The following is a 20,408-nucleotide window of genomic DNA, read 5'->3' on the forward strand; positions in this document are numbered from 1 at the left end:
TGGATCTTCTCGTTGGTGGTCTCCGCCAGCTCCCGGGAGAGACGCTATATATATATATAGATATATATAGTTTTGTAAACATGCAAGAATAATGCGTGATGTTTGGTTGAACCAGTCCAATGTGGCGCTGTGATATTTAATGATTTATGAAACTACCTCTTTGAGTTGGTCGAGCTCCTGTCTCACGGCCTCGTACTCCACCTCCATGTCCTCGTACTGCTGTTTGAGCTGCTGCTTCTCCTCCAGCACCGCCAGCCCGTACTCCGCAGCCTGGATCTTCTCGTTGGTGGTCTCCGTCAGCTCCCGGGAGAGACGCTCGACCTCAGCCCGCAGCCACTCGGGCCCGGCCTTCAGCAGCAGCATCGCGTCGGGGAAACCCTGCTCCTCCACGGACATGATGGGGGTTCAACGCACGCCAGCTGATCTGCGGTGTTAACCTTGAAGAAGTCGGAGAAGAAGAAGAAGCCGTTGCTCAAATTCGTCTGTATTTGAATTGCATGGTGGTTGTCGGGTCTGCGTTGCTCGTGGCCGGTCTTGTCTCTTTGGTCATGGACTTTGTTTAATTTTCTTCGCTGACCGACCCGCTGTTATCTTTTAAACATGCTCCATCGTTACGCTCGGCCGTTTTCTCCAGCTCTCCACCCGCTGCTTGTGGGAGTGACACGGCCCCAGTCCAAAACGTCAACACACAGCAAAGCGGAAGAAGAGACGTACTGTTTCCGCGTTGTGCTTTCAAAATAAAAGTAAAATTAAATACATTTGACGCTCTGAGCTTACGTAGGATAGTTATGTTTGCGTATAAGAGTAAAGACAAATAAAAATAACACAGGTTACATGTAACGTTTATGTAATGTTTATAACATTCATATTTTCTGAAGAAATCGCAACGTGTTTGCTTTATTTTGAAACAAAGGTGCTTCGTTTCCGGTAACTCCACAGTTTCAGTCCGTGGGCTCAACAGGCTGTGGGCGCGCCTCTTCAGTGGATGAGCCCATTTGCTGAAATCAAACATCTCTCTACGCAATCAGCTGGGAAAGCTCCGGCCCACTGTCAGTGCTCCTATGGAAATGTAGTTTATTTACCGCCTACTGTAGAGAACAAATGGCGGCCTGAGTCACTAAAACAACTCACTATCCCATAAGGCCATTTGACATGTCTATGTGGAGTACGGAAATCTTCGCACCAAGCGGTTTGTTGTTTGAAACAGAAAGGCTCTGAAGCAGCTGCTGGGCCTCTATCTGCTGCCACCTGTCGGAAAAGTCTGATTTAATATTTTCACGAATATTTTACACAAAGTTAATCCAGGAGGATGTTTCTCCTACAGTTTCAGACCGAATTACAGTACCCAATGTTGAAACTTCATTTTGTTGAGTAACTCAAGCTGCACAGTGCAGGTTAGACTCCATGGTTCTTTTATTTTGTAATATTAGTAAACATTCACAGCCACACATTAAAAAACGTATTTTATATATATATATATGTGTGTGTGGAGCAGAGATGGGATGCCCGAGGGAGCAGATTGTGTAAGGGCCTTGCTCAAGGGCCCAGGCAAGTGAGGGTGGAGGCAGGTGTGGGCATTTCACCTGTCACATTTTGATGTTGTTGGTACCGGGAGTTGAACCAGCAAACTTCTGATCACAGGCCCACCTTCTCTAACCTCTGAGCCACCACTCCCTATTATTTAATCTTATAATAATACTAGTGGGGCAGCACGGTGGCGCAACTGGTGGAGCTGCTGCCTCTCAGCGAGCAGGTCCTTGGTTCAAACCCCGGTCCAGGGGCCTTTCTGGGTGGAGTTTGCATGTTCTCTCCGTGCATGCGTGGGTTTTCTCCGGGTACTCCGATTTCCTCCCACAGACCAAAAACATGCATGTTAGGCTGATTGGTGACTCTAAATTGTCCCTAGGTGTGAGTGAGAGAGTGAATGGTTGTTTGTCTCGTTTGTCTCTATGTGTCCCTGTGATGGACTTGCGACCCGTCCAGGGTGTACCCCGCCCCTCGCACAGTGATTGCTGGACATGGGCACCAGCGACCCCCGTGACCCAAAATGGAATAAACGGGTAAAGATAATGGATGGATGGATGGATAATACTAGTGAAACTATTCTATTCCAGTGGTTTAAAAGTAAAAGTATTGTTTAAAATCATTCATATTTGTTAATGCCTTCATAAAAACATTGAAGCAAAGATTATTGTTTTATAAATTTGAAATGGATTCACATCATGTATTATTGTTATTCTTCTATTTTTACACATTGTCGAGAGCGTGCTTCTACTGCAACTTGAGTAATGTTTTATCTCATGATATTCAGAGATAACTGAGTATTTTGTTGTGTGGTTTTGCAGTTTTCACCTAAGTGGGCAATTTTATTTAATCTTCTGCTGATTGTAAAAAAGCAGCTCGTGGAGGCTCTAACATGTCAAAGTTTACCACACAGCTCAATAAGTGCAACAGATGAAAGAAATGCTTTTTGATTAGTGCACTAAAACCTAAAGTGGAATGATTTCTCTATTAGCTTTCCATTCTGAATCGTGGTGAGCTGGTGCCTATATCTCCAGCAGTCACGTTGCAACAGGTCACAAATGAAGGCCCTGACACATTTTTTTTTTATTACTGTTTGAATCGTCTCACATTATCCTGAGCTACCCCTTTAGTTATGCTGCTATGCGCTAAAGTTGTTGGAGGACATACTGGCCACATTTCAAATCAAAAATTGGCATTTTATGTTTGTTTTGTAATATTTTATTAACCCTGGTATTCTGAACTTGACAATACTGAAATGTTTTATAATTGAATACAAGTTAAGTGAACTGGACACATTTAGATTTTATGGGACAGAACTGAATTGTAAACCTACAGGTTTTGATTGACGCATTTAAACACAAATATAAATAAATTGAATATATTGGACCACAACATTTCAGATTTGCATTAGGATTACGGGTTGTGAGCTCACTGCATGCTTCACATGACAAAGTGATGTCTGCCCTGCTCACCTGAAGTAAACCAGCTTTAGTGAGGTGGACCGTAAGCTAACGAGATTTCACCCTCTTGCTACGACACGATGACGATGAGTGGAAGCAGGACAGGTAGGCTTTAGTGTGCTGACACAAAGAAATTAAAACCCATGACTGAACCGTTGTTCTAAACACAAGCTCTTCAGTCAAACATCTGTCTGGTTGAGCAGACTGCTGGTCAGCTGATAAACGGTGATAATGAATTTATCAAACTCACATGCAGTGGATAAGGAAGACGTTAATGTGGCAGTTGTACAAGATTTTGTAGAGGGGTCAGTATTTAATTTGTTCATTATAAGATTAGTGGTGTAATCTGGAAGGAGTGAGACATAAGTGAGACTAAAGGAGCCTGTGCATGGGGCTCATCACAAACAGCCAAATCTCACTTTTCCATCTGATCCACACTGGATCGGTCAAGGTCTCGAACAGAGGAGCACTGAATCCACTGTTTCCTCGTCATGTGCCGCCTCAACGCACTGAGATAATCTGACACCAATAAGGTCACAGGATTGACTTCTCACAAAGCCAGAGAGGAGGGGACAGCGTCAGAGCTCTGAGGATCGGCGTCAGAAATGCCTGCAACTGTAGCTGTAAATTATTTACCTTCTGCGGCGCAGCACAAGAGCATCTCGTCTCAACCTCCAAAGGTGAGCCATCTTGATTGAGATCGTTTTGGTGAGACGTATTTGTTGTTAAATTGATTTCAGTTTGTCCATGCTGTCCAAGTTAAACTTGTATTTTAATGCTGAATCCATACCTGCCATGAATAATCATCTGGTAATGCTTTGAACTGTGTTGACCTAACGTGATTGAAATGTCCTTCGTCCAGACATTTTTACAGTAACAGTAAGAAGGTCGTTTATTTTCCCAGGCTCTGCTATGACAGTCAGCCTGAGTGAGGCTTCACATGGCATTTCATGCAAAGATACAAGGGGGGTCTTTGATGGAATACAGTAAGTCAAGATAAGCAATGATTTTTTCACCAAATGTACCTTTTACTGTCTCCAGAGTTGTTGCCAAGCTATATTTGTGCTTTTACTACACCAAAATATCCTGTTACAGTGCTTTTCAAGCAGACAAGTAGCTATTTTTACCATAATGCCCTAACAGTGGACATGCAGTGCCAAGAGAGGATTAGACGCAGCCAATGTGCCTCACTGCTGATGATCTTAACTGTCAGGCGTTACAGCACAACCTACATTTGATGGAGCCAATTCAGAGTTGTTCTACAGCTGTGTCTAAAACGTTATAAAGAATTTCAAAAGCATCTGAAATACAATATTTGACCTTTTGGTTTCATAAGTAAAACATGTTGTTGGTTTAAGCTGTTTATGTTAAAGAGTCATGTTCTTTTCTTGTCCCCTCCTATAATGCAGTCAAAGCCCCCAGAGCGAAATACACAATAGTAGGAGAAGCTGTACGAAACATCTTCCCTGCTCAGATGCAATGCTCATACGGATGTGGAGGCGAAGCCTGCAAGTTTGACAATCCGTGTTACTGGAGTGAAGATCAGCAGGCCATAAAAGGCCTCTATTCATCCTGGTGCGTCCTTCTTTCGTGATTTCTTCAGTTTGAACTAAAAATGTTGGCAGAAATGAAAACAATGTCCAGTCAGGTCATCTGGACGGTTTCATTTGCTGAGACGTTTCGTCCTTCATCCAAAGGACTTCTTTAATCGGATTATTGAGCATGAACTTTGGTGTTTTGAACCACTTTGGCATGACTGCCTCCGACGAGTTGACGGGGGAGAGGGTGGGCCCCGGAGGCCATTTTAGCACCAGCAAACTGTTTTTTTGTTTGTTTTTGCCACTATGGAGTATGCTGTTTGTGAGAATCAGTTTTGTTTGGTGGCTCCTCAGATTGAAGAAGTCCTTTGGATGAAGGATGAAACATCTCAGTAAAAGAAGAAACAGTCCAGATGACCTGACTGGACATTGGTGGACTTTAAAGCTGGATTATTGATCATGAACTTTGGTGAAAACAATGTTGATTTGTTTGTTTTTCCACTCTTTTAGGATTACTGACCATCTTCTTGCCATGTCCAGACCTTCAACAGAAATCATTGAAAAGTATGACGTTATTGATCAGTTCAAAAGGTATTTACTTCTCATTTTAAGGTCATCAGCTGCCAGAAGTTTTTTAGGAAAACGGAGAAAACACGAGAATGACACGTTCTGTGTTCTGCTTGTATTAAGGAACGGTATTAAAACTGTGATCAACCTGCAAGTACCCGGAGAACATGCGTTCTGTGGAAAACCTCTGGAGCCAGAGAGTGGGTTTTCATACCACCCAGAAGTCTTCATGAAAAACAACAGTATGTACTTTCAGGAATATTAACCATAAATACAAGTTAGTTTGTTTTTTTAACAAAACTTGCTCAAAATGTGTTTAACTTTTAGTTTATTTCTACAATTTTGGCTGGTGTGACTACGGCGTGGCCAACCTCACCAGAGTGCTGGACATGGTGAAGGTCATGGCCTTTGCTCTGCAGGAGGGAAAGGTGGCGGTCCACTGCCACGCGGGCCTCGGACGAACAGGTAGGTTTTGAAATTATGTGGTGAGTGTTTTTGACTAAAGACGTTTAGTTAAAATATTTTAAAGTGGGGTTTTCTGGAAGATTATGATTAATTAATATCCTACTCATTGTAGACGGTAGGGGTGTAATTGTACATGTATTTGTACCCTGGTGGTTTACTACAGACATGCTCAGGGAACTACATCGGTCACAGCTGATCACCTCCCATCAAGAAGCAGGTGTACATTTTAAATACATTTTGCAATAACCTTGACAGAAGAGGCAAAAAAAAAAAAAAACTTTCTCAAACACGCTAAATAAAACAAAGCATTAATATTTCTGAAAATATGCAGAAGCTTAAATAATGAACTTTGTGGGCTCAGTGATCATGGACAGTTGCAGCAGAGGGGAGATAAGAATGTACCAAAAAAATTTAAAGTAATATTTCTTGTACCTTATACAATATATACCTTAAAAATGTATCTTTCAAGTACAGACAAGATGGTACTTAAGCTGCCATGTCTGTATCTTGTAAATACAAACCAGTGTACTTTACTCCATATGTACCTCCACTTTTTTCCCACAATAGCACTCAATTGCTGAGAAATTATAGATGAGTTTTTACCATTTTATTTTATTTTGCTCTTTGACATTAAGGAGATGTTATTCAGTTCTACAATGGCTTATGTTGCATCAGGTGGAAGTCAAATTACCTGAAGTAAACACTTCTTGACTTTTGTTGTATTTTAATTATTTTCTTTCTTTGCATTGCAATATATTCATAACCCAAGAAAAATCTGAACAGAAAGGTTTCTGTAGTTGATCAAACGTTTACAATTCAGACTGTGTGAAAAAGACAGAACAGTGAATTTTTTTTAACCTATTTCAAAACCCTACAATGTTTTACATGAACTACTATCTTAGACTCTGCCCAGTAGGAAGGGTGATATATATAAATATATATAATTAAACATATATAATATATATATATATATATGTGTGTGTGTGTCCTTGTTTATGCTACTTTGTGAGGCCCATTTTTCCAACTTATACTGCATTGTGAGGACCAACTGCTCCTTATGGGCCCAAAGCCCGGGCCCCATAAGAAGAAGTCCCGTTGGTGGGTTAGGGGCTAGGTTTAGGACTAAGGTGTGAATTGAGGATGTGTTAGGTTTAGGGTTAGGTATGTACTGGTAATGGTTAGGTTATGGATAAAGGTCATGGTTAGGCTATAGAAATGAATGAAAAATGAATGGAAGTCAATGCAAAGGCCCCATAAAGATAGCAAAACAAACCTGTGTGTGTGTGTGTGTATAACAAATAAAACACTAGCATTTAGTTGTGTTTCTTGTTGTGCAGAACCTGTACCAAACTATGACCCTCATGCAGAGGTGCTTATTAAACCATGACATAGCTGTACCATTACACTCATACAGTTCTTTGAACGTCATCTATTTGAAATAATAAGGTCATTTCTGATCAGATTTTAAAGGTAATAGCTAGTCCAAGTGATGCCAAGACCAAAGTGGATTGCTGCATTCTTAAATTGGGCGGCTGTGTCTGAGTGGTTAGAGCATTCATCTTCAAATGGGAGAGTTGGGGGTTCGATTCCACCAGCAGTCACATGCGGAATTGTCCCTGGGCGAGACACTGAACCCCTCATTGCATTCGATGTGTTCATCGGTGCATGAATGTGATAAAGCACTGATTAATCTTTGTATAAATATAGCAGAGTGCTGTATGAATGGGTAAATGAGGGCACAGGCTGTAAAGTGCTTTTAGTATCTTGATAAGGTTTAAGTCCAGTCCATTTACCATTTAAAACAACTTCAATCTAAAAATAATTAATATCAGCACACAACCACTATTTTATGAACATTTGCTTTAGCATCAATTTAATGTTGGTTATTTAAATAGTTGTCATTTTTCTGGAAACTGTAAATAACAGCAGCATCTTGCTGGAGCACTTCTGTTGCAGCCTGGTTCATTTCCTGCAGGCATATTATAATATTTCTGCTGGAATAACTGTGCAATGCAACGCTGATGGTGGTGTAGGTGTAAAAGGTGATGAAAGGTGTTTCACATGAACCACTTTGAAATTTTTAAGATTTGAGTTGTTTGGTCTTCGCTCCTCTTGAGCTAACCGCTAGTTTGCTAACCTGGTCAGAATTAAACATTTTCTCTAAAACTGAGGTTGTTCAAATTGCTATCCTCAACAAGTAAGATATTTATTGTTCATAATCTTCCCAACCCAACTTAAATAGATCCGATTTTTCATCTGCACACAAAGTAAAAATCTTTCTCTTACAACTCTAGGTGTGCTGTTAGCATGTTTTTTGGCCTACTCTACCAGAATGAATGCTAACCAAGCTATTTCATATGTACGTGCCAAACGGCCCAGCTCAATTCAAACCCGAGGCCAGCTGCGCTCCGTGAGAGACTTTGTTCAGTTCCTTAACCCCCTGAGAAGTGTCTTCTCTTGCGCTCAGCCTCAGTCCAACCCAGTCACCCTGTCCCAGTACCTTAACCGTCAGAGACATATCCTGCATGGCAATGAGAGAAAGGAGCTGAGACACCTGCCTAAAATTATCCATCTGGTCTGCAGGCTGCTGGTGGACATTGCAGAGAATCGTGAGGTGATAGAGGAGGATATTCTTGAAGCTCCTGATGTTCATGACATAGAAATGACTCTCAATATAATTGAGAAGATGGGGCCTGAAATATTTGCCAAGGAGCCTCGTTTACCAGGTTCTCCCACCTTACCCAGACACTTCCACGAGCCGCCCATCTTCTACCACCGCAAAAGTCTGAGCTACAGCGAGTCTGACTTGAGGCGGCTGGGCTCGCAGCTGAACCTTCTCACACAACCTCTGACCTCTTCATTTACCTCCGAGGTCAACCTCCCCGCATCCCAGAGTCAAGATCAGAACAGCAGCACATCCGATGTATCCCACAGCTCAACTGGTACCCTCTGGCAAATCAAGAACGTGGAAAACCAAAATGATGGAACAACTGTGCTGAAGAAGACGAAGAGGGAAGCAGTGCAACGCAGTGAGTCAGTGGGAAACGATAAATCAGACGAAAAGGGACGCATGGTGAGGTGGAAGGCAGCGCAGAGAGACGAGCTGGAAGTAAACGGGGCGACGTTTCAAAACAAAGAGGAGCAGTCGGAGGTTCCCTGCATCACCTTGCAGTCGGAGTTGTCTCTAGAAGCCAGGAGGTTGTTGGTGGCACAGGCACTGGCAGTGGACCTGTTTCTTGATGGGCAAGAGGAGCATAAGAACAGAGTGTTGGTCTGGCAGGTAACTAACCTGCTAAAATAACGTGTATAAACTTGATGTTGATACAGACTGCCCCTTTAGACAGTACTAACACTACATATAGCATTCATTTTGACTCAGTATGAAATGATTTGACGCTTGAATGTGTGCAGGCAGAGCTGAATCAAGGCAGTGCATGGGAGCGGCTGTGCACGGAACGAGATCCCTTCATCCTCACTGGACTCATGTGGGCCTGGCTGGAGCAGCTCAAAGAGCCCGTCATCTCCTTCCAAGATGCCGAAGCCCTGAATCCTGACATCGGCTATACCAAGCCTGTCCTAAACACGCTCGGCCAGGTCAGAGGTCCAATCAGATTGAACCACTTAGGGCCAATCGCCCAGCCTTTAATTCATTCATCCATCCATCCATCCATTATCTTTACCCGTTTATTCCATTTTGGGTCACGGGGGTCGCCGGTGCCCATGTCCAGCAATCACTGTGCGAGGGGCGGGGTACACCCTGGACGGGTCGCAAGTCCATCACAGGGACACATAGAGACAAACGAGACAAACAACCATTCACTCTCTCACTCACACCTAGGGACAATTTAGAGTTACCAATCAGCCTAACATGCATGTTTTTGGTCTGTGGGAGGAAACCGGAGCACCCGGAGAAAACCCACGCATGCACGGAGAGAACATGCAAACTCCACCCAGAAAGGCCCCTGGACCGGGGTTTGAACCAGGGACCTGCTCGCTGAGAGGCAGCAGCTCTACCAGTTGCGCCACCGTGCTGCCCTTTAATTCATTAATTCAACCTTCATTTAGACAGGTTAGTCCCACTGAGCCTCGGGGACTCATTTATCAGAGAGACCTGAATGCCAGAGTTAAACGAAGATCTTGTTATGATGAAAAACAACAGATTTGTCAATATTTCTGTCAAAAAGTATGAATGAACTGCTAGGCCTGTCATGATAACAAATTTAGCTGGGCATTAATTGTGTCAGAAATTATTGTGATAAACTATAATATTGTTTGAAATTTGACAATAATTAATAATTATTGTCTAAATTAAGAAGAAATGTTGGTTAATTTGTTTTGAGTGTGGTACCTTTTTTGACCACTGGATGGCAGTATAAGATTGTTTGAACCGAAGGATGGATAGTGAGGGAGCGAGCAGCGCGTCTCTAAGAAAATGGGAGGGAGGCCCCTTGATGTGACATGGGCTGTCTCTCTTCAGTTCTCAAAATGGCGGACATTTGGTGTGGTTTGATCTCTTTAGCATAGCACTTTACACACAAAGCTTTAAATAAAAAAATCAGTAAACAAGTTCTCAGCTTCTTTTTGTAGCGAAAAACAAGTTTTTAGACGAAGGCACGGGTTTCAACCATAAATTTTGGAGCTTTGACAAGAAGGAGGTTTTTTTCCCCCCGAGGTCGGCCTGTTAGCTTAGCTCGTAGCTTAGCTTCTCAGCTTAGCTGCTTTTAACGATCCAAAAACGTGATTTTGGATCGTTAAAAACAGTTTTTTTTAAAGAGGAGAAAGAGAAAGGGTGGGGTCAGCGAAGAGCCTTTTTGTCATCCAGTGTCTTCAGTAGAAAGAGAGAGACATGAAGAAACAATAAAGCCAATAAATGAAAATTAGCAACCTCATTTTAATTTATCATGCGATTAATTGATTTATTGTTTATCGCAACAGGCCTATGAAATGCACAATCTCATGTGATGCACAATGAGCCAGTGCTTGTGTTGAGGAGCACTCTCAGCTACAACCATATAAAAGTTTAGCTCAGTATTTTTAAATTTTACTGAGATGTGAGATATTTAAACACAGAGAAAGGGACCAAACATGCCTGCCAACAAAGAGTTAATCATCGTGCCATTTCTTCTCAGGCTCCTAAAGAAACCTTAACATGCATACTGGACTGCATGGCTCACATGCAGAAGATTTCAGAGGAGGTTGAAAATGCATTCCTGCAGCGTACCATCAGAGCTTTCACCAGGGTAAGACAAAAAAACATGAATTGCCTTTTGGCATACATTTAAATTTATTGCAATTGTTTAACCAAGTTTTCCTGTTTGTATTTTGGCAGATGAATATAAATACTGAGGACGGGAGGAAAGTTTACGAGTCTCTCCCTTCCGTTCTGAGGAGTCTCCTTAAGGACATGAGATCTGTGGCCATGGGAGAAGAGCAGAGATCATAATTCCTTTATTCATGACACAAATACAACTTGACTTTATAGGAAAAAAGCTGTGCCTTGTGACACAAATGTTATGCTTTAAGCTATGTCTGTTAGCTAAGCTTAATAATACACCTTAAAACATTTGCCTTAAGCCTAGTTACATTCATCATATACATACCTCTGCTCTGAAAGCACAAATACAGAACATACAGACTATTGTACAGCTTTTGCATTTTTAAACACATTCCCACAGGTTATTGCCTTTAGTTTAAAATCTGTAGATATGGTTCAACCAACAACATCTTATTTAAAGTTTACAGAGTATAATGATCAGTTCATTCGTGTAAACTAGTTGATACCATGTCCGTAGGGCCATGACAATCAAGATGTGAATGAGTACGCCTTCAGGACGTCTTTTCCATCATTCCCCTCCACGGAGGCCACAATGCTAGAGTAGTCACAGGCGACGTGAGTGAACCCTCTAGAAAAGACAAAGCACAAAAATATTAGGCAATAAAACACAACATTAGTCAAGCATAGACTCTCATTCTGAAGCCGGCGCACATAGTTTTTATTTACCTTTTGCGGTTGTGTAGAAACGTGGATGTATGGAAAGCCTAACGGGTCAAAATCTGTGCACTTTGAAATGTTCTGTGATGTCTAGTTGTGCAAATGTTTATGAAGCATTCACTCTGTTGTGGTCTGATTTTCTTCCGTACATTTTTGGCACGATTCTCATCCCACAGTTATTTCAACAAATCATAGAACAAAACGTTCAGCTCTTTCAGGAGAAGGGCGCTATGACGTTTGGTATTGATGCGACTTTAGCTTTTTGAAATATTTAGCCTTTTCTGCCACTTTTTTTTCTCATAGAAAATGAATTGAGCTAATGTTATATCCTTCAAATCTTTAGATCTCTTTACAACCTTTTACTGCTCCTTTCAGATTTTGTTCTGCTTCTTTCAGCTTCCTTGTGCAAATTTACACATTTTTTCAGCTAATTTCAGCAGTTTTTTCAGTTGTTTTCTGCTCCTTTCAGATTATTTTGGCTAACTACAACATTTTTGTGCTTCTTCTAAATTCTTTCTGCTAATTTCAGCTTGTTACACTCCTTTTAGCTTATTTCTGCAAGTTTCAGCCTTTTCTACTATTTCAGTTACTATATAGCTGTTTTATGCTAATTTAAGCTTTTCCAGCTAACTCCACATTTTTTTAGCTCATTTCAGCTCCTTCCACTTCCTTCTGTTAGTTTAAGCTTCTTTCTTCCTTTTCAGCTACTTTTCAGCTTTTTGGGGGTTGCTAATTTCAGCCTTTTTAGCTAATTTACTAATTTTTGTGCTCATTTCTGCATATTTAAACCTATTTCAGCAAAAATGTGTTCTTTCTGGCTTCTGCTAATTTAGGCTTGTCCTTCCATTTTAGCCAATTTCAGCAGTTTTTCAGCAAGTTCTTCTGCAACTAGCATTCACACTGCATTTTCACAAGAAATGCAATTAAGTTAACAATAAATATGTTACCAGGCTAAAGCATTCATATATGATGGGTAAAGTGCATCATTGAAAAGGTTTTTGGAGTTTTATTGTCAATTACAGTTTATTTATCATTTTCTTATTCCCTCCAGAAGACATGAAGATTAAAAATAAACATAAAGTTTTACAGTAATACAAAAGTAAGACTTTGGCTCCTAAAATACAACATGGCAGCGCCCATGAACCAGGACGTTTGGCTTCAGTTGAACAACGCAGAGACACTTTGTCATCTTCTTTATGTTGATGTTATGTACTCTGTCAAACATAGCTCTACTCATGATGCGTTACAGATGCTGGCATGACGCAGCAGTCTCTACCTGGACATCGAGTGAGAGCCTCCCAGTAAGTGATACCGACTCTCCAGGGTCAGTCCTTGATCTCTGTCGCTCCTCCACGTCAGCACTCGTAACGAGAGATCCCGAGATGCTGTCACCACACAGAAACAGCCCTGAAAACAGCAGAGAAACAACAGAGATGTTGCTCCGAACCCCCAGAAACTAAGACCAGGTGAGGAGATATTTCCCTGAGCCTCAGACGACAACCAGCCTACCACACAAATTGAAGAGATGGGCTCCGTGTGATCTTGAAAACTAGCAAGCAGGGCTCCTTTCAGCGAGTACACCCACAGCTGACACCCAGCTGACAGCACCATGCAGTTGCTGCTCCTGGCCTCCAGAAGGATTCCTGAGGAGTCGTTCAGCGTCAAAGGGAAGGACTCCACCTGCTGGACTGCAAACAGAAAAAAGAGTCACAAGACAACCATTCACACTCTAGGGCAGGGGTGTCCAATCCTGGTCCTCGAGGGCCACTATACTGCATGTTTTACTTGTTTCCTGCTTCAACACAACTGAATCAAAGGCTGAATTAATCCTCATGTTCCGCAGAAGCCTGTTAATCACTCATTGATTTAAATCAGGTGTGCTGGAGCAGAAAAACAGCTAAAACATGAAGGATAGTGGCCCAAAAGGACCAGGAATGAACACCTCTGCTCTAGGGACTATTTTTAAAGTTATCAATTTGATTAAAATGCATGATTTCAGTCTGTGGGAGGAAACTCACGCATGCAATAATTTGGAAATACTTTACACTTTTAAGTTCAAGTTCACGTCAACTATATTGTTTCCACCACATGTGGTGGAAGTATGTCCAGTGAAAGTTAAGTGCGTCCAATGAGACGCCTGCTTCTCAGTTTTAATAAAGTTAAGAGTGTGGATCTGAAAGGCCTCTGTCAGCACTCAGGTCAAGTGAGGTTGATTTAAGTGGAGCTCCTGGTATGTGCACTGCTATTTAAAAACACTATTCATTGTGTATTAAAAGTCTTCTGCATACAATGAAAAAGCTAAAAAAAAAAAAAAAAAAGAAAGTCCAAATTCCAGCAGATTTCTCAACAGTCTCTGCAGATGCAAGTAAATTTCCCAGGCTGACTCACCAACTGGCCTTTTTTTAATAACCTGGGTTCAGAAGTATTTTCCAAGTGATTATACGCATCAGCCCTCACCCTGGATCTCTGTCTTGTACTTCGTCTTCTTTATGCTCACATCGCAGACAGTGAGGGCTTTGTTGCCCCTGTGCCCGGTGTGGTGGATGACAGCCAGTCTGGCAGGCTGGGTGGGTATGAAGACAGCCGCCTGGCATCCAGAGACCGGCACGGACTGACTCAGAGGGTCTTCGTCTTCGAGCGGAGAGGTCAAACTCTCGCTGTAGATCACCTGGCCACAAACCAAATGACACATGTACTTAAAAATGCTTTGTCGTGTGAACATCTGACTGAATTATTTGCACAGAGGTCATGTGGTAATAGAAAAACACACAGGAGCAGACCGGAGCGACTCCAGCAACACGCAGACACAGTCAAATACCTTTGGACTTAAATCATCATTCTCCTTGGTTCCAGCTAAGATCCATTTCCTGTCCGGTGAAACTAGAAGCACGTTGACGTTGAAGCTGTCAAACATCATCAAACTGGACTTTTTAGTCAAAGTGGAATCGGCTAATGTGCACACTGATCCCTGAGCAGTTCCAACCTGCAAGAGAAAATAATGACAACTAGAGAAATTGCATTTCCTGTGAAAATGCAGTGTGAATGCTTATTGCAGAAGAACTTGCTGAAAAACAGCTAAAATTGGCTAAAAAATGCTGAAATGTAGATGAAATGGAAGAACAAGCCTAAATCAGCAGAAGAAAGTGGAAAGAACACATATTTGCTGAATTAGGTTTAAATAAGCAGAAATTAGCACAAAAAATAGTAAATCTGCTAAAAATGTTGAAATTAGCAACAACAAAAGGCTGGAAATTAGCTGAAAAGACAGAAAGAAGCTTAAAAGACTAGAAGGAAGTGGAAAGATCTGAAATAAGCTAAAACATGTGGAATTAGCTGAAAAAGCTCAAACTAGTATAAAACAGCAAAATATAAGCTGAAATTGCAGAAAAATCCGAAAGGAGCATAATAAGCTGAAATTAGCAGAGAAAAGTTATTTTGGCTAAAAGTAGCAGCAGTTACCACGAAAAACCTGAACCCATCTGAAAACAACTGAAATTAGCTACAATTTTTATTTTAATTGTAGTTGAAAATGTAGACCAAGCTTAAATTAGCAGAAGAAGGTAGAAAGAACACGTTTGCCCAATTAGGCTGAAAGAAGCAGAAAAGAGCACAAAAAGGTGGAAATTATCTGAAAAAAGCTGAAATAAGCAAAAAAAAAAAAAAAACAGCTGAAAAGTAGCTTAAAAGTAGAAAGAGGCTTAGATTAGAAGTATGAAGTGGAGAGAGCACATTTTTGCTGAATTAGGCTGAAAAAGTTGAAATGAGGGCAAAAAATGTGGGATTAGCAGAAAATGGTAAAATTTGCAGACAGCAAAATAGCAAAAAAGAGCTAAATAGTAGCTGAAATAGCAGAAAAATCTGAAACTTGCAGAAATTAGCCGAAAGGAACATAACAAGCTAAAATTAGCCAAAAGAAGTTAAAAGCACAAAGAAGTTGTAGCTAGCAGAAATAATCTAAAAGGATCACAAAACAGCTGAAATTTGCTGAAAAATGATTAAATTTGCACAAGGAAGCTGAAAGAAGCTGAATCAGAACAAAATGTGAAAGGAGCAGTAAAAGTCTGTAAAAGATTTTAAGGATGAGCTCAATTCATTTTCTATGAGAAAGAAAAGTGGCAGAAAAGGCTAAACATTTCAAAAAGCTAAAGTTGCACCAATACCAAAAGTCATAGCGCCCTTCTCCTGATGAACTGAACATTTTGATTTATGTTTTGTTGAACTAGCACAAAAATAGTGGTACGAGAAAGATGCTGCAAAACGTATGGAAGAAAAATGGATCTCAATAGTGTGAATGCTTCATGAACATTCACACTATTATTCATTCATTCAACCTTTATTTAGACTGGTAAATCCCATCGAGCCTCGAGGACTCATTTACAAGAGAGACCTGATTTAACAAAGAATGATGACTATTCACACTAATAAATGGTCTTTAAAAACATTGAAAGAGACGCTGATGTTACTTACAGTCAGGAACCAGTCAGTGTTGATGTTGTACTGCAGTAACGTACAGTGAGAGGCAGCCACAGAAAAGGAGGCCAACTCCAGGCCGGTGGAGCCCTGCCACGTCTTGATGAGGCCGGTAGAGTCTGAAGTGACCACAACCTCCTGCTTCTCATCCACCACAATCCCTGTTAAAGGACCCTGCACAGGACTGCACCACACCAGCTCACCCTGAAGGTGAAAAGGTGTTGGGCAGGCTTTTAATGACAAATCATTGAGCATACGACTTTTAGGCTGATTAAAAGCAAAACACAAAGAACTCTCTGCACAAACAAACACATTTCAACATGTTAACCGTTGGCGGGAAGATGCTGCACTGACTTTTTGGACGTTCCACGCTCGAACGGTACCATCAGAAGAAGCGCTGCAGACGATGGCGCTGCTGCTCCAGACATTAGGACACTGGCTTGAGTTCCCCTGCAGGTACGCCAAACCCACCACCCTGCCTGATGGACGGGACGTGCAGCACACGGATCAGAGGAACGGGATCATGAAGTCATGTAAGGAACTCTTGCTGCATAGAAAGTGAACGCATACCTGAGTGTCCTCGTAGGCTTTTGCAGGTGTAACCTCCGCACTGACCTCTGGTCATTTTCAGCTCCAGCTGGGCGCGTCGCAGGAAGTATCTTTTCCATGACTCTTCACTCCCCAAGGCAGCGAGGCTGCAGAAACTCCAGCGCTGCAGACACATCCTCCTGAGAAGAACGAATGAATAAACGTTTGCATCTTTGTCTCTCCACCACCTCACACACACCTTCCCACAACTAATCTGTTGGTCAGAGTCAAGGCTGCACAACACATTAAAAACGGTTTATACGGTTATCGTTTTTTTCTGTTATCTATTGCCGGTCGAAGCAGATGGCCGCTTGTCCTGAGCCTGGTTCTGTTAAAGGTTTCTTCCTCACGAGGGAGTTTTTTCTTTCCACTGTCGCCTTCATGTTTGCTCAAGATGAGAGTTTTGTGATGGAGTTAAATTCAAAGCTGCTCCTCAGATAAATAATGTTAAATTATTATTTATATATATGAATGTTTCTGTTCAGTGCGGTGCCGGCCTAAACCTCCATGGGGCCCTAAGCAAAATTAGGTTTGGGGCCCTTTATTTCTGCTAATAATGTGGATTACTGCAATCAACAGTCACATGATCAGATCATTCATTGCAACTCTGACAGCCCTGTTTACATTAACCTATATGTGTGGTACTAAAAGTAACAAAATAAGAAAAAACAACACCTGTATTCAATGTATTTTACAGCAAAAGTGTCATCTGGTTTATTATCTTTGGTTCCAAAGAACTGCAACAGTAATGTTCAAAATAATTTGTAGTGCAAGATCGACAACAAACGGATAAAACAACTTAAATTGTGCAAAAACAGACAAAATTAAATAAAAACAAATAAATATCAAGGAAATACTTAAATAATATAAATGAAGGATTACTTGAAACCATGTAAAATGGTTAAAAAAATTTATTAAATTTGAATAATTATTTCTTAAAACTATGTAAATGTATGCAACAATTTGCAAAAGCTGAACTTAAAATATTAAACAACCTTTACCCACACATTTGACCTGTTTATGTTATTTCTTCCTCAATACTTCACAAACTTCCTAAACCCTGTGCTTCCACTTAGGGGGCCTCGTAGTGGCCCTGGGGCCCCAAGCAGCCGCTTAATTTGCTTATTCCTTGCGCCGGCCCTGGTTCAGTGTCCTGAGATGACTTCTGCTGTGACTTGGCACTGTATAAATAAACTGAATTGAAAATGAATTGAATTTTATTACAATAAATGAAGTGACATGACAGTTAAAAATGTGATTACACAGAGAGAAATCTTAAACGCCTCTGGACAGGTATATGTGCTGCTGTGCTTTTTGATGATAAATTGCTTTGACGCAGTCCACTCATTGACCTAAAAACATATATATATATATATATACTTAGGTCTTAACACTTTTTTTGGCCCAGTGATTTTCCTCATACTAAACCAGCTTTAAAAGTTGGTTGAATATAAAAGCATACAGAATTTAAAAAAAACAATGCATTTTTTATTTGGTTTGGTTATGATAAAATTCTGATTTAAACACAATCGCTGTTCTTTCAAGGGGTCAGGGAGAAACACTGATTTGTTTATTGGAGCCAGTGGGTCAGTGCTGCGGCTGGTTACATTGTTATAATAAAAGCCTTATAATAAAAGCCTTATAATAAAAGCCTTATAATAAAAGCCTTATAATAAAAGCCTATATTGACGGAGGAGGTGAGATTAAAATATAAGTTTGGGTCTATGTTGGTTTCAATAACTTGAGCACTTTAAAAACTAGTAATATCAGTGTTATTTACACACTCCTCGCCTCGCCCATGAACTGATGTTGGAAAAGACAGAAAGAGACAATGATTCACCTCCATAACCAGGGAGTCTCTGCAGCTTCGTGCCAGTTCTGAAAATATAAACATCCAATTTAAAAAGAAAACATTTCATTCAGATAAGAAACACTACTTCCGCGAAGCAGACACACCTCACCTTACACACGCTCGAAGCGCTGATTAAATCGTCTTCGGTCAGAAATGTAAAAATATGTATAAGACAATCACTAACGAGGGGATATGGATCCATACTGACAACAGTTTCCCAACGCTTCCTGTCAACAAAGTTAAAGCGACGCTTTACAAAAACTACGGAAATAAATCAGGGACAAACCGGATATTTGTGTGGGGTTTACAGCCTGCAGTGACAGTAATTCACCACTAGATGTCGCCAGTGTTAAAGACAGGCGGCTCCGTGTTGGACTGATGTTGCGCAAAGATGCGACAAGAGGAGGACAACTTCTACTGTAAGGGGCATAAATAAAAATAAAAATAAATTACTCGTCTTTTATTTGTTGAGGCATTTAACAAGTACGTAACATGTTAAAGTCCTCAAATGCGTCGTGAAATTAAAGTTTAGAGAGAAACACGGTATTTATCTAGTCTGAGTCTGGACTTGAACATAACATTATTCAGTAATTAAAGTAATGATTATAGTTGGCTTTTGCTTTGTGTTTCTTGGCAAGTGTGGAAACACGCTGTTAACTGAAACAAACGCATGAGCGCGTGACACCCTGACTCACTTAATAACCAAATTAATAGCAGCTCCGATTCGTCAAGGTGAATTCTCAGCGGAGGTGTGTGCGTGCGCGCGCGTTAAGATTCAGCCCTGGCGGGATTCTTCAGCAGGGCCCCATGTCTCCTGTGAACACGCCCCAGATAGATGAGGCAGATATATAGCCAAGACCTGCGGGTAGCTGAGGAACTGGGAGAAACAGATAAGCGCACTTGTTCACCCCAAGAGTTACCTGTGACACCCCCGCAATAATGACAGGAGGGCCAAGCCAGAGGGGGGGGCACGTAAAGGAAGTTTTGGATGCTTTGTAATATATATATATATATATACATATATATATTTATTTATAATAAAACCTCGAGCGTCTACAGGTTTTTCTTAATGTTTTTCCTCATTTTGGACTTCCTTTGGAGTTACCTGCGCTGAGCCGGAGCGGAGACTAACAGGAGAGAAGCGACTCGGTCATCTGCAGATCTAACAGGAGAGAAGCGACTTGGTCATCTGCAGATCTAACAGGAGAGAAGCGACTTGGTCATCTGCAGATCGGTGCATGAAACCGAACGCTGGGCCGCAATGAGTCGGAGAACACGGCGCTGGATTTTAAGAGTTTTGCTTTGTTTAGGGATTGTTTACTTGAAAATCGGGTGAGCTGCGTTTATCTATTCATTGCCAGAACCTACAACTTTTAGCAACAACACACAAAAATGGCATGGCTTTCAGTTTCTTTTTATATGACAATCAAAAGCAGGTGGCTAATTTAATCATTTAAAAAAAAAATGGAACATTGGTGAGGAGCGCTGACGCGTAACGGCGCTGGATGTCGTCAGTGTAAAAAAAAAAAAAAGATAAAACTGGAAGCGTTTCTCTCAAGGAGAAATATGTGAAACTAAATCATAAACTCTAGACAAATAATAGAATTTAAATTAAAAAAAAAAAAAAAAAAAAAGCCTGATTGGGGTCTTCTCCGTCTTCCATTCGCAGTGGCTTTTCGTCGGTGGTGGCCCTAGGTGCGAGTATAATCTGTAACAAGATCCCCGGTTTGGCTCCCAGACAACGGATTATCTGCCAAAGTCGCCCCGATGCCATTATCGTCATCGGAGAGGGGGTCCAAATGGGCATCAACGAGTGTCAGTTTCAGTTCAAAACCGGCCGCTGGAACTGCTCTGCGCTCGGAGAGAGGACCGTCTTCGGAAAAGAGTTGAAAGTGGGTATGTTGCTGTCTGATAACGTTTGTTCACAGTATTTTTTTTAATCAGGCTACATA

The 20,408-nt window shown here is 41.2% G+C and overlaps 3 protein-coding genes across 3 annotated transcripts in view; 1 reads left to right on the forward strand and 2 right to left on the reverse strand.

Moving 5' to 3' along the window:
- zgc:171572 (protein bicaudal D homolog 2) overlaps positions 1-653 on the reverse strand; it is a 48,817-nt gene extending 48,164 nt beyond the window's left edge. Inside the window, exon 1 of the mRNA XM_037684717.1 lies at positions 157-653. Coding sequence (XP_037540645.1) covers positions 157-396 — 240 coding nt within the window. The 5' untranslated portion in view covers positions 397-653. The remainder of the gene's footprint in view (positions 1-156) is intronic.
- A 3,271-nt stretch (positions 654-3,924) lies between these two features.
- On the forward strand, positions 3,925-11,007 carry ptpdc1b (protein tyrosine phosphatase domain containing 1b). Its single transcript, XM_037684718.1, has 9 exons — positions 3,925-3,970; positions 4,394-4,559; positions 5,033-5,113; positions 5,213-5,331; positions 5,417-5,554; positions 7,849-8,834; positions 8,966-9,148; positions 10,684-10,794; positions 10,884-11,007. The coding sequence occupies exons 1-9, from the start codon at positions 3,925-3,927 to the stop codon at positions 10,995-10,997; spliced, it is 1,944 nt and encodes a 647-aa protein (XP_037540646.1). The 3' UTR covers positions 10,998-11,007.
- A 311-nt stretch (positions 11,008-11,318) lies between these two features.
- On the reverse strand, positions 11,319-18,658 carry fbxw12 (F-box and WD repeat domain containing 12). Its single transcript, XM_037684719.1, has 10 exons — positions 18,566-18,658; positions 18,445-18,482; positions 16,587-16,744; positions 16,371-16,495; positions 16,014-16,220; positions 14,365-14,529; positions 14,004-14,214; positions 13,056-13,234; positions 12,823-12,953; positions 11,319-11,457 (listed from the first exon to the last, which is right to left on the reverse strand). The coding sequence occupies exons 1-10, from the start codon at positions 18,656-18,658 to the stop codon at positions 11,358-11,360; spliced, it is 1,407 nt and encodes a 468-aa protein (XP_037540647.1). The 3' UTR covers positions 11,319-11,357.
- Positions 18,659-20,408: the final 1,750 nt, after the last annotated feature.

The sequence above is a fragment of the Nematolebias whitei genome, chromosome 11 (assembly GCF_014905685.2).
Source record: "Nematolebias whitei isolate Nwh7 chromosome 11, NemWhi1, whole genome shotgun sequence".
Lineage (NCBI taxonomy): Eukaryota > Metazoa > Chordata > Actinopteri > Cyprinodontiformes > Rivulidae > Nematolebias > Nematolebias whitei.